This window comes from Crocodylus porosus, unplaced genomic scaffold, assembly GCF_001723895.1.
Source record: "Crocodylus porosus isolate Cpor-Errol unplaced genomic scaffold, CroPor_comp1, whole genome shotgun sequence".
Lineage (NCBI taxonomy): Eukaryota > Metazoa > Chordata > Crocodylia > Crocodylidae > Crocodylus > Crocodylus porosus.
This window is the reverse complement of record NW_017728906.1, coordinates 58,391,916-58,406,119: the sequence shown is the minus strand read 5'-3', so window position 1 is coordinate 58,406,119 and position 14,204 is coordinate 58,391,916. Positions and strand designations below refer to the sequence as shown.

Sequence of the window (14,204 nt, the reverse complement as noted above, 5' to 3'; positions counted from 1 at the left end):
AGATGGTCATAAAGCCCAAGGCAGAATCAGTTAATTCTAGGCAGCTTCCTCTAAGCTGCAGAGGTTGAACTGATAACCTGCTGAACTGTTTTTCAGTTGGGAAAGGCAGGCTGTATGAGAGCATTTGTGGTCATCCCCACAGCACAGCCCACAGTTGCAAAGCATCCTGGGATGCTGGGAGACTGAGTTAACTTGAACCGGGAAGGGATCTGGGACAAGTTCCATAAATTGATTTGACCTAAATCAGTTAAGTCTGATACTGCATCCAACCAAGTTCATCTTAAACTGATTTCAAAATGGCCAAAACCAGTTTGTGCCCTGAACTTCTATTCTGTTACAGGTTTAAACAAATTTCCAGTCACTTAAACTGGTTTATATGTAACGTCTGTCCCTAGCCTTGGGTGATAGGACTGTCAACAAGCATGTCTTGTCCAACACCACTAGAGATGTTTAGATTTTAGAAAGTGAGCAGATGAGGTCTAAAGCCAGAAACATTTCATGACCCTGAGTAAACTTTTACTGCAGAGCAAGAGGGGGAAGTCCAAAATTCAGTGTAGAGAGCTACATATCAGATGCAGTTATATCAAAACTTTTTTGCTGGAGTTTTCCATCAAAATGGGAAAGCTGCAGATTCAGTTCATTTGGTGTGTTTGGGAAGTGAGATGCAGCACTCTGTCTAGTGACATTTCTCTGTTTCTGGCTGTCCCTTGCATGATATTGGAAAAAGGAACAGCTTGATTGTTGAGAATTCAAGGACAAGATCACAAGGTGTGGAGTGACAAGAAGTAGCGGTTGCTCAGTGTGGTCAGAAGCTAGTGATGGGTCAGCAGGGCTTTGGACAGTGGCAGTGGCTGATTATATTACTTTGATATTATTTAGTATCATGGCTTTACAGAAATTGTGGGGATGACCACAAATGCAGCCACTGGGGATTAGCAGGTGGGCTTGATGTAAATGAGAACAGTCTTGTAATTACCTATGAAAGACATGCTAATCAAGTGAAATTGACAAGCAGCCATATCTGTTGTACTTCCATTTATTTTCTACATGGAACTTGGCCTTATAAATAGGATCATGCTAATGCAACACTCATTACAAATTAAAAAAATAAATAAATCCTGACCGTGACCAGAAAGTGCAAAACCATTGTCCTTGCGTCCAGAGCCAATGGCAAGTTTGCTGCCCTATCTGTGAGCAGTTGGAGACTCTGTATGGATGTTGGTGTTTGTACTAGAACAAAGGCTCATGCTTATCATTACCCTAGATGCAGACAAAATGTCTGGCACAGCTCTGTGCCATTGTCACTGGGCAAGCAGCCCATGAATGAGAGAGAGTGAAGGTCATTCGGTACGTTTCTTCTTCCAGCTTCCCATTATGAACCAAGCCTGGTTTTTTCTTTTTACATGCCCTGCTGCATGGTGAGTAGTTTGAAAATGAATGTGCGCGTATATGCTGAAACTTGACTGCCTCCACTTTGTTTGGCCATGGCTTCTGGGTGTAAATTGCACCAGTAGAGAGCAGGCTGTTCTCGCTGTGAAGGTGTGGTTGGGATGGGAGGACTGAGACTCGCTGAAATCGCAGAAACTGTCAAGTGCACCCCACATCTGAAATCACAGCAGCCTGTCGTCTAAGGCAGATGGAAAGGTTTTTAATCGCCTGATCCAATCACACACGGTAGGCAGCAGTCAAAATGGCTATAGCTGTCCTGTCACACAAATGAAGTCATTCACCTAGCACTGTGTTAGTGCCCATTGTTGCTGTGTCGTATAGGGGCTGTTTTTTTTCTCCCCAGAAAGGTAGTTCTGCAACACGAGCTTTCCCTCCTAGTCTTGTGACAGTCGGATAAGACCCTGGCTAAGACTGCTTCAGAGAAAGCTGCTGGTTTTTATGGAGTGAATTAACATGGGGGGTGGGGAGGAGAGTGACTCAGGGCTGGCTTGGAGGCTAGTACAAAATGCTTCCTTATGGCTGGGGAACCTGCTGATGGCAACTAATGTTTCCAAGCTTTCTTTGCCACAGCAGATGCAGCTCTACCCCTGCCTGACTCTTATGGCTCCCATGACCCTGTACCCGGCTCCCATGACCCTGTCTGGGGCTTTGAGGGTAAGATGTCACCCCCCACCCCAAAGTGGCTTTGCTGTGGAGGGCCGAGCCCTGTGCCAGATGTGGGGGAGTAAGGAGGAGCCCTCGGGGAGTTCATGCTGGTACCTGTTCCTCAGCGGCAGCAGCCTGAGTCCACCCTCCCCTCTGCTCTCCAGTGGTCAGCATAATCCCATTCCTACCTCCCTTGCTCCAGCTGCTGAAAAAGATCGCTATGCTTCTGTGGGCAGGAAACCAACAAAGTGAAGGATATTCAAATTTTATCATAAGTTTCAGCCGGGAACATAATCGGAGCTCAAGGGAACCCAGCGGGACAGATGGCTTTTGCTCCTGTTGGTCATTGCTTCTCTTGTTCTGGCTTTTCTGCAGGCTGCATATAGAAAATATGAGGGTGCCAGCCTTTACTGGTTTGGTGTCCCAAATGCTCAAAGAAATGTCAAGTATTGTGCAGAATCCCCTAGAGGATGAAGCAGATTTCAGTCCTATTGAGATACTGAAGCTACCGAAAAATCAATTTCTAACTTGCTTTCTGGGCTGGAAGGAACGGGGAGCTCAGAAGAGCAGGTATGTAATCCCAGAAGAACTTCTCCAGCTGGTTACTGAGATGGTATAGGTGGAGCCTGAAGCCAGTTGCATCTGGATGCAGATGTTTTCAACAAGGCACAGTAAAAGGGAGAAAACTTTAAAGTTTGTTGTCCTTGTGATTCTTTTAAGGATTTAGGGATACTGTTCTGGAAAGCAGAAAGTCCTAGCCCCTAATCCCATTCATGAAGTTTTCAATATTTTTCCAGTTGGGTGTCCCCAGGTTTGGTTATCATGAGGCCAGAAGGCCATTTGCCAGAATCCCAAGCTGGGAATGCAGCATGTATGGCTGTGTATACATGTATTGTATATGCTGTTACAAAAAAGCATAGCATGTACAGATTTTCATATTATTCAGAGATTTGCCCGAAGTTTTACTTAAGTTTGATATTACTCATAATACATGGGAGGGGGAACACGATTGCATTTACAGTCTGACAATTTTACCTATGAAGGTGTGGTTGTTCCAGGAAAAGACTGTTTTGAGGGCCTCTGGGTCCTTTAATTGAGCAATAAAATAACCAACTTGATAAAATTATTTTTCCCCCCAAACAAAAAATCCCAGCCTGGACATTCTCCCATTTACTTTGCAGCCTTCAAATCAACACCAAGGAGAAAAACAACATACAGCAAGTAGCTTTTGAGGCATGAGGGACCAAAGATAAGACTGTGTGAATCCCACTTGCTTTATCAATCTCAACCTTTACAAATGCCCTGTACAAAGGCTTGGTCAACAAGCAACAGTCCTCAGATTGACTATATTCAACCTGTTACGAGTGCCCATTACACAAATTTCTCATTCCCCAGACATGGTTTGGTGGGGTTTTTTGGTTTTCTTTTTCTTTCTTTCTTGTTTTTTAAAGGGGAAAAAATAGTTCCTGGATTGAAGAAGCCTTCAGCTGCTGCAAAGAGATATTTAGTTGCATTCAAGTTTAGTAGGGTCCAAATACAGGTGAATCATCTGCTTCCCACAGTATCACTGCTGCTGCTCTGCTTGGCCTGTCTGTGTCTGGGGCTCCCCTACGCTGCTCAACACAGTCCCTGATGCTTTTGGCCAATCCTGCTGGCAGCAGCACTAAATATTGATTAACAAGAGGTACTGGTGCAAAGGTTTATGTTTCAGTGAGGTGTCCAGTGCCATTTTGGGAAATGCCATTCAAAGCGTTCCTGAGCACCATGAGGAAATGAGACTGGGGAAGCTGTTCCTGAGATCCTGTCTCTGGCAGTGCTCCAGTCTCCGGACAATCTCTCCTCATTAGAGCACATTCCTGTCTGTCAGAAATATCCCCCACGTTGTTCTTCTCCCTCGATCCAGTTGCGGGTTACATGACTGTTTTCTTTTTTGTTGTGTGTTTGGGGTTCTTTTGCCCCTTTTAAAATGACTCTTACTTTTATTTTTCATCCTCATCACCCTCGCTCATGCTGCTAATGGAGGCTGAGGCAGCTTTGGGAGAAGAAGGAGGCGAAGCTTTATTGGAGAGCCATGGGAAGGGTGGTGACGGAGAGCGGGATGGTGAGCGGCCTCGTGTTGGGCTGCTGGTTGGGCTCTGCCTTGGTGAAAAGGCCTGGAGCATCCGTCCACTTCGCTCCTGAAACATCTGTTTCTGAAAGGCAATTTGAGAAGAGACCCTGTGACTAACTCACCATGGTTGAGCAAGAGGAGAGGGGTGGATCTAGGGGAGGTGTATGGGTGCACTTGCACACCCTTTTGGTTTTTGCTGCACTGAAAATTTGAAACCAACTACTTGGCAGTGGCAGCAGCATTTCTAGTCAGGCAGCACGGAGGAAATCACTTGACTTCCTGGCTCAGTATAATGTCTCTGCTTCCTTCTGAACGATTCATTCCAATGAATTGAGTCTACACCGATGCACTGGAATTCCAGCACATTGGAGCAGCCTCCGTGTTTGTATATAGGCACCCCATGCTCTTTAGTTGATGTGCATTAAGGCAGGCTAATGCACATTCCCTTAGTACCGCATAATGGAGGTACTAGATTTAATGCACATTAACTAAACATGGTAATGCATTTGTAGATGTGCCCACGGAGGACCGGATTTGAGCCTACTGTTGGAACAGTCCTCCTGATGGATGAGCAGAATAGAATCTATTTAGTACTGCCATCACGGGGTTGCTTCTGCAATACCACCAGGAATCAAAAGTTATTGTAAGCACAGGGTCAGATTTTGCAAGCCTGGTGCAGCATTGGCAGTTAGCTGCATGTGAGCATGCCTTTGACCTTCACCTTGTCACTGTAGCAAGGAGAGAGGAAAAATACTACATGTAGGCATGAGGTGAAATCCAGCACTCATTCAGATTAATAGGAGTTTCCCTACCAACGTCAACAGAGCCTGAATTTCAAACAAGGAAAGGACTTTGTAAACCAGAATATACCATTCTTTTTTTATACAGCATCTTTATAGACACCAAGTCAGAGAGCCCCTGTCCCCCAGACAGAAAAAAAATGAATGCTACTGGACCATTTATGGCGCTAGCAAAACATTTATACTGAAAATAACTCGGGTGAGGATTGATAGGGAAAACTCTTCATGCTTGGGAATATTATTCAAGTTTAGATGAAATGGGGCAGGTCTGGAAAAGCCTGAGCATCACTGCACAAAAATTTGCCTCACATTGCTAAATAAAATGCTAATTTATGCAGGATACTTGCTGTATTCCCACTTGCTGGATATCATTTCATTCATAGCTTACATTCACTCCCCTTCACCCTGCTCTGCTGCCTCTCTTGAGGCTAACTTTTAACTTCTCCACTATGAGTTAAAAACTAAGTCATCGAATTGCAGAGAATTGTATCATTGGGAAATAGAGCTGGAAAGGAACCTCTAGTGGTCATCTACTCCAACCCCTTCCAAGGCAGGACCACCCCTTTCCAAACCATCATATACAAATCCTTTGTCTAACCTGTTAGCAAACCTACACAGTCAACCCTCACACAACACAAGTCCTAACACCCCAACCTGCCGCAGCTAAAGCAGAGGGACACAATGGCCAATGCCCTGCTGTTGCAAAGGTTGCTAAAATATGCTTCAGAGATCCCAGGAAAAGGGCCACATCCCTGCTGCAGAGGAAGGCAAACTCTCCCACAGTCCAAACCAGTCTGACAATGGAGTGCAATTCCTTCCTGACCCCAAATACGGTCTAACCCTGAGCAGTGGGGCAAGACCCTGTGGCAAGGAACCTCTAAGTCCCAGAAGGAGCACTGCCACACCCCACTCCAAATCCCAACCCTGGGGTTTCAGCAAACACCCAATGCCTTCGAGGAAGGGTTAAAAGCAACAACAACAAAAAACCCTGATGTAGCAGGAAAAAGGGGAAAATTCCTTCTTGGCTCCACAGGGAAAGCAAAGCCCAGAAGTGTGGGAAATGCCCAAGGTAGAACATAGACATAGCTACATCTTGATCATCCCTGAAAATCCTTATCCAGTCTCTTCTCAAACACCTCCAGTGATGCAGAGTCCACAACTTCCCTAGGCAGTCTATTCCACTGCCTTACCTACTTTTCTGCAGCTTGAAGCCACTGGTCCATGTCTCTCTGTAGCAAGAGAGAAAAAGTGTTTTCCCTCTTTTTTTATGGCATCCCTTCAGGTATTTGAAGACTATTGTTACTCTGTTCCCACCACTTGCTCATGTTCACCCTCTAACCACCTGGCCTCCTCTGACCACAGTAACACAGTGAGGTGTGTCTGGACAAAGACAATAGGTCATGCATGAATATGTTTGCCAACATGTCACCTTTAGCCTGTTTCTAAATAGGAATGTAGATCATGTTTAAGACATTTTAACATTGGCCAAGAAGAGTTGATTTTATTCTTTTCTCTAAGAATGACCACAACTAAATGACATAGATTTAGAAGTATTAAAAGCTTATCTAAACCATATAGTGGTTAGAAATATGTTATTTTAAATGTGTCAGGTAACGTTCTTTTTAAATATGTCCTATTTTCCTAGATGCAGAGGGCAAAAGCTAGTGGCTGATGGCAGCCAAGATTCAAATAAACAAACAAAAAGGTCTTCTCTTCATGCAGAAATTGAAGTTGTGCCACTGCTCTAGATTTGCTTTCAAGCTGATTGAGTTACAGTAGTTTCGTCTCTATGTAGACACTCTTTTTATTTGGTAACGTATTCTCAGTCAACCTGGGGAAATGTCATCGGCCTGTTTTAAACCATCAGACCACTTTTAGTTCAAGAAGCCTGTTGTGTATTTGTCTAAGTTTCAAGTGTGGTCCAAATATAGAGCACTTTCTAAATCTCAGCAGGGAGATTGCTCTCTGCAGAAGCTGCTCGACTACCAAACTGAGGCAGTGTTCAGGCAAGGGAGGGGGTTCATTGTGCCGCCAAGTGCAGAACGCTGTAAGGATGTAATCAATGCTGGCAAAGATCCTGTTGCCTAGAGCAGCGTCACAAACAATGGAAACAGCCCTAGCTAGGAGAGCCCTTCGTGGGGACTAGGGCACCAGTTGGATCTCCGTGTAGGTCTGCAAGTAACGGAAAGTTTCCGTCTAGCTCCCAGGTTGAAAAACTGTTTTGGATCAAATGAAATTTGTATTTGCTCCTGATTAACATGAAAAACAAAACAACCCCCCTCCCCCCAAACCCCGCCCCCCCAAAAAACAAAAAGCAAAACATTTGGGTGGCCTGGAACATTTCAGGTTGAAATGGATGTTTTGTTTCAGGCAGTCGTAAAAAGAGTGAAAAATGATTAGTGGTGGGGGTGTTGTCATCCTTTCCCCTTTTACCAAACAGCACAGAACCCTTATGCACATGATGGGAGCCAGATCTGATTCTCTTGTCTGTCTGAGAGGATCTGAACCCACAGTTCCCTTCTCCCAAGGGAGTGCTGGTGCTATAGCCTTTTCAGGGTGGAAGTACTCTCCAACCCTTCGGTCCACACTGTTCTACTCTGCATGAAAAACTGCCTACTCTGGTGCTGGGACCGGCATCCAGGTGTCCCACTTGCTATGCTATATTGTACATTAGGTGGGTTCCCTTCATTCCTGGAAGTGGGAGGTCACTCCTACAGAAGAATTAAGTATTCACCGAGACAATGAAATGGGTAAGACATGCACCTGAGAGATTGACCGGTGAATGTTTAATTATTTGAACAAGAGGGACTGTAGTCACTATATCCTATGATATCCAGGTTTTACTGGTTAAAAGGGCTCTGCTGGAAGGTGAGAAATGGGGTCTTCAATAAGAAGAGATGGGACTCAGACCTAGGTCATCCTTGGTGAGTGCTTTAACCACTTAGCGGAAGCGAGGAAGCCAATACTTTCACCAGCACCATGTTTAGCACTTTGTAAAGCTGGTCTTGACATTTTGGGGGTTCCCTTCCCCCCAGCTGAAACTAATCAGCAAATTTAGATACAATTTTCAAACAATTTTTGAATGACCAAAATTGTATTTTTGGAAAATTTGCTATTTGTCACAACACTTTTGCCCAATTATAATTATATGATCAGTCAGTGCATTAGTGCTGGCTATAGTGGAGCCTTTATTGGGTTTAGGTCTTAGGAAGCTACATGAGGCAGTGCCAGAATTGTATTTACTGTGTGTGGAACTCTCCATTTCTTTAACAAATAAAAGTGACAGCATGGTGACCACTCATGAGTTTTACAGTCCATACTAAATATATACCACGTGCTAAATGTGGGTTTACAGTTTGGGATTTTGATTAAATTGAGCATTAGCAGTTGAATGACAGCTTGGGTACTGGCCATCAAACCCTTCATTGGTCAGGGAAACTCTGCAAAGGCTGAGAAATTCTACCAATGAGGAAGGCCTGAGAAGTTACTAGAGGCTGTGTTTTAAAAAAACAATCCCAACAATGTGGATATAAGTTTGAATATATTTTTTAAACTAGACCTTTTGGAATGTCTTCAGTCTAAGTCAGAATACCAGAAGATGTTATACCCACCAGTCCCATGCTGATGTTATCTTTTTTCACTGCTACTGAGCCAGAGTACCTTTCACTATATGGTTAGCCTTTACTTTGGTATACAAGTAGGAGACTGCATGACAACTGTCAGCCTGGCTGGGAGTTTTTCTACCCCATTCATCACTGTGGTATTAGAGCACCCCTGTGACTCTCTAAAGGAAATGAAATGTGTATAAAGCTCTCTCGGTGAGCAAAATTATAAGTAAATAAAATATCTGCATCCTTTGCAAGTTTGAAAACTGACATTTTTGACCTTTTCTAGAAATTGATATTTTGGTGGGTTGTTCAGCCTTTACCTTCTGGAAAATTGATGCCAGCACAAAGTGTATTATTTCACAAACAGTTATTATAATAATAGCGTATTAATGGGATGCAAATTACTGATCTAGGAATCTAACATGCCTATAACTATTTCTGTACTTTTAACGTCAACATTAAAAGCAACATCTAACTAACTGTGTTATGGCAAATTAACATTAATAACAGTTTTGACACTAATAGCAAGTTATCATTAGGGGAAAAGAAAGCCTTTCCAGTTGCCAGGTTTAAGTTGATTTAAAAAAAAACCCCAAAAAACAACCAACCCCCACTCACTGTCACTAGAGCTTTCCCTAGAACAATTCCAGCTGTGATTTCACTCTTTACTAGACACTTTTATCGGATGTTGCTCTGCAGTTGTCTTTATTGTATATCTGGCATCCAGGAGCAGATCCAGGGAGGTGCAGTCGCACCCCTCTTTTGATTCCTGCTCCACCCCTAATTTAAAACCAGCTGTCTGAGAGAGGCAGTGACACTTCTATTGAGACAGCGCTGAGGGCGTCCATTGACTTCATGGCTCATTGTAACCTAGCTAATTCCTGCTACTGTCTCTTCACTCCACAGGTGTTAACGATCCTCTCTCCTTTTTAGTGGCCTTCTCCCCTTTCTACTGTTCTACTAATCAAGCTATCCTTTCCTCAGCAACTTTGCTGTCTGTTAGCCATTCCTGGTAATTTCTCTTTCCTATTTCACAACCCTGCAGCATGTTACGTGAGCAAAGTGTTACTTGTGTGCACACAGCTATACTGACAAGACTTTACTTCAGTTGGCATAGTTTAGTCTCCCCACCCCAAAATGAAATAAGCTGTACCTTTAAAAGAGAAGTTTTGCTTGTATAACTGTGTCTATGTTTGGAAAGTCTTTCAGCACAAACTGTGTAAGTTTATATAATTTTTTTCTTAACTATAACAATGGTTACTATACCACATAGAACAGACAATGAGAGACAAGGAGAATTACTTGAGTTTTAAATAATCCAAAATTCAGATTTTTATACTTTGCCTCTCTGTCACAGTTGTTTATGGTATCACCTCCCCCTGCTGTGTGTATTTAATTTCTTCTTAACGATAACGAAAGGAGAACTATTCCTACAGGGACCTACTGGGAATATTTCTCTTTGTACTACTGCATAATATGTATGTTAATGTGCAGAATGTAACATACCTGGGCAGTGCATAAATGTTACCAGAGCTTTACTAAAGATAAAAGTACAGCAGCAGTTCAAAAGAGACTTTCAAACTGGGAGAACTTTGCAGTGTGGTTTTGACACATGTTGTTGCTGGCCGAGATGAGTGGAATTGGCTTTGGTTTGCTTCACTGGCTTTCAAAATGAAGGCTGCAGCCTACTGTAACCTACTGTAAGTTTGTGCAATAACAGAGAAAGTAAATAAAAGGCAGACATTATGCCTGGAATGATGTAGATACATACCCATGCTCCATCAGGTCCAAACAGCTCTAAAAAGTTGCCAATGAACTCTCTGGATTTCTCTTCCCATTTCTGAATGAGGTCATGGCTCTTCTCTTCCACTTTGTTAACAAATTCTTTTGATTTTTCTTCAACATTCTTAACTTTTTCCTTCATTTTGTCTACCTGGTTCTGAAAGCGGTATTTCTTCTCCTGGGTGAAAAGTACATATGGATGGATAAGAGATAATCAAATGAATGTGGGAGAAAAAAAAGAAGAGAGTATTATTGAAAAAATGCACAGTATCTATATAAATATTATCCTTTAATATTTTTAACACACATATCTATTATTGTTCAGTGCTTACCACATGCTATCACTTTCCACCAAAAAAATTATTAAACAGGGGTGTGTGTGTGTTTGTGTGTGTGTGTGTGTGTAAATACGCATATGTATGTGTGCACACACACAGATACAAACTTCCCACAGGAAAGTATGGGTCGCTTGCATGTTGTTTACTACAAGGTTGAGTTATTTCCCCACTTGCATAGGCACTGCATTTATAGTATGTTTAAAAACACCTTAAGCTCTCTCTCTTTTTCTCTCTCTCACTCATATAATGTGAAACATAACATAATTATATAGATTAGCTAGGGCATTGTTTAAAACTGCTGTAAATTTAGTGCTTATGCAAGTCAAGAAATAACTCAGTCTTGTGGTAGCTGACATGAAAACTTCCCACAGCTTCCTGCAAGTGCCATCCCACTATTGCCTTGCAGCCCTTGATGCTATCTCAGTCTGAAGTTTCTCTTGTGAAAAGAGAAAAGTCTTTAAGTATAGGCATTTGGGATAGTAGGGGTTCCCCTAGTTATAACGTAAGTAAGTGCTGAGCCACTGCCCAGGTGGCTTAGCAGAGAGGAAGAGGGAGCTGATTAGTACATAATGCTACACAGCACAGCAGAAGAGACAGATATGGGATGACATGCCTATTTCACAAGAAACTGTTGTCCAGAAGGACCACTCCAACACCTTTTGCACCTTATAGCCACAAAACATCCAATTAACATCCAAAAACTTCATGATGTGCCACAGGAGAAAGTCAATTTATTGTAATCATCTGGAAAAGAGAATCATGTTCCATGCCAAAGAAGGCAGTAGTCCCAATGATCCTTGCCAATTTGACCTGTGGGAAGATTCCTTCCTAATTCAGATCTGGCTGTTGATTTGGCACTATGTGAGCAAGACCCTTAAAGCCAGGATCCTTTGAGCAGGGGTGACTGGTGCCTCCTGAGTGTGTGTGTGTGTTGGGGGGGGCACAATTTGTGGATGGGCCTGGGGGTGGGCCAAAAGCCCCATATCCACTTCTATACTTCCATGCTGTGACTTAGTGCCCCCCACTCCCCCAACATGCTGCCGGCCTGCGTGGCAGGAAAACTTTCCTGTCCTGAGTGGCGCTGAGTCGGGGCCAATCTCAGGGGGGACACGTGTCCCCCAAGTCCCCTCTACCAGTCGCCTGGGCAGTTTATCTCTTCCATTAGGAAAATCAGCACTGCCAAGCCAATGGCCGATGCTTCAAAGGAAAATGACGAATGGAAGCCCTGAAGCATAGGATTACAAGACACCTCCTACATATGCAAACAACCCTAAGGGAGGTTGGTCCTGCCACCTCCTGAACTTCTCAACATTGAGGTTTTAGAAGAAAATTTCTGAGTTCTTTGGTAGCTCAACCAATCACATAAAATGTTAAAGGCTCTGCAGGACTGAAGTTGTTTTTCTGAAGATGATATGAACCCTGAGGGAGCAGATGTTTCAGTCAGTTCATCACCAACTGTGAATTTTGTTTAACTGGAGCTGAATAAATGGCAGGGCTATTAATTTCTCTCGAGGAAAACTGTTCTTTAGCTCTCCTAGGGCTGTTCAATATGGCAAAGTACATATATGGTAAAAAAAAATGGCAATGTAAATTTATGACTCAACAGAATCTGCTGCTTGTATGTGTTCAGACTAGCTTCTAATTTTAACTTTGCAGTTATGAAAGTGTGAAATGGTGCCTACGCTAGCTCCTGGCTCAATGATACAACTGATTAGATATCAGGCAATGATCCAGAAGCCAGAAAATACAGGGTTTGGCTCTTAAATTTGAGTTTGTATTTTCAGGGCTGGCATGAAGATGATCAATTTTTTTGACAAGCCTGCAAATTGATCAAGTATGATATAAGGGTCCATTTCAAATGCGATCATACAAATGCATATACCAATATATACATTCATAACACTGAATGCTGCAGAACCACAAATGGTTGATGTTCTCAGTGTGCATCTTAGATGGCTGTTTCTATGTGTAAGTATTCAAGTCAGACACTGTGGTAAATGCACAAAACAGACATTTAAATACATATTGGTATGTGCACCTGAGCTTTTAAGAAATGGCACTGAAATGTAATAAAAATGGTTTTTTGTTGCCATTATAGAAGTACTTTTCAAAGTATAAGTGCATTTTAAAATTTACAAGCTAAAAATACGTCCAAACTGCTGCTCAGTAGAGGGTCTTTTAATGCCAACCACAATGTAGAATTAGTATTTTCATTTTATTTTTAATTCAGTCAGGTACTTCTGTAAATCGTCCTGTATGCCTAACTTTCTTTGAAAGGCACTGGGCCTAATTTAAACCAATCATTCCACATTTTCGGAAGCTGTTTAAAAGGTCATCCTGAAAAAAACTACCTTTGGCTAGAATAAGTTTGTCAGTTATTGGAACAAGGAGCTGAGAGCTTAAAATGAGATCCTTATCTTGCTACCTGTTTCCCTATGTGTTTCCTTTGTGTGTTTGGGAACTATCTGTGTTCTAGCACTTTTCTCTGTTCTGATGTGGATCTACAATGCAGCAAAGAAGCAAGAAAGGAAAAGAAATGAAGAGGAAAAACATAACTGGCAGCAGACTTGAGGCAGGTGTAACACCCAATAATATCTTTGATTAGTTTTTAAAAAATAAGTTAGATATCAAATTGAGAGTACTATTATGGTAAAGGGCTAATCAAATAAATATAACCACCCTTATCAAATAAACAGGGGAAATATGTTTTACAATACATGGCCTTTCCTTCAAAGAAAAAAGAAGTCCTCACTAAGTAGCCATATTCAGATAAAAATTCCCAATTATTCAGGTAAGTGGGAAGTTATGTTCTGGAATGATATTCCAAGAATTTAGTGGGGGGATGAAGAACATGAATCTATTCAAGATGGGATTTGACCTTGACCAGATCAGGGAAAGAACAGTGTGACAGTGTAGAGCTGTGGTGCTCAACCCATCCAGCCTGATGAGTGACTTGGGGTCACCAAATCTTGTCCCCTCCTGACCCCAGATCTGGCAATCCATTTAACCATGAGCAGAAGAGAAAGGCATCTTAGCCAAATGCCTGAAAGGATTTAAAATACTGATGGGAACACCAATGTATCCTTGTCAAATCTCCCACCCTGTAATTATGGCCTATCTCCAGTGCTTTAGAGAAAAAAGCAAAAGACAGACATGCATACATGCATACCACACACAGAAACCAATAAAGTCTTCATAAGGGGAAAAAAAAATCTTCCTGGCCCCAATAGACAACCAGCAAAGGCCCTGAAGCCTGGCATTATCAGGCCCCTTCCATAGAGAGAGTTACTGCCCATCCCTACCATGGGGACTGCAAATAAGTACTTGAACCCATGTATCACATGCACCAATTACTGATCCAAGGACCCTATTAACCAGTGGTGCTCAGCCTATGGCCCACAGGCTGAATCATGCCCATGGAGCTGGGTCATCCAACATATGCTATTCCGCATAGGTCCAGAAATTTAGTGGT

The 14,204-nt window shown here is 42.6% G+C and overlaps 1 protein-coding gene across 3 annotated transcripts in view; it reads right to left on the bottom strand.

The window, feature by feature from the left end:
• Positions 1–1,022: 1,022 nt before the first annotated feature.
• Positions 1,023–14,204, bottom strand: part of PCYT1B (phosphate cytidylyltransferase 1, choline, beta) — a 60,856-nt gene continuing 47,674 nt past the window's right edge. For all 3 annotated transcript variants that reach the window (XM_019529156.1, XM_019529155.1, XM_019529157.1), the window contains 2 exons: positions 10,384–10,572; positions 1,023–4,286 (listed from right to left, as the gene is read on the bottom strand). In XM_019529156.1, the coding sequence (XP_019384701.1) occupies positions 4,074–4,286; positions 10,384–10,572 (402 nt within the window). In that variant the 3' untranslated portion in view covers positions 1,023–4,073. The remainder of the gene's footprint in view (positions 4,287–10,383; positions 10,573–14,204) is intronic.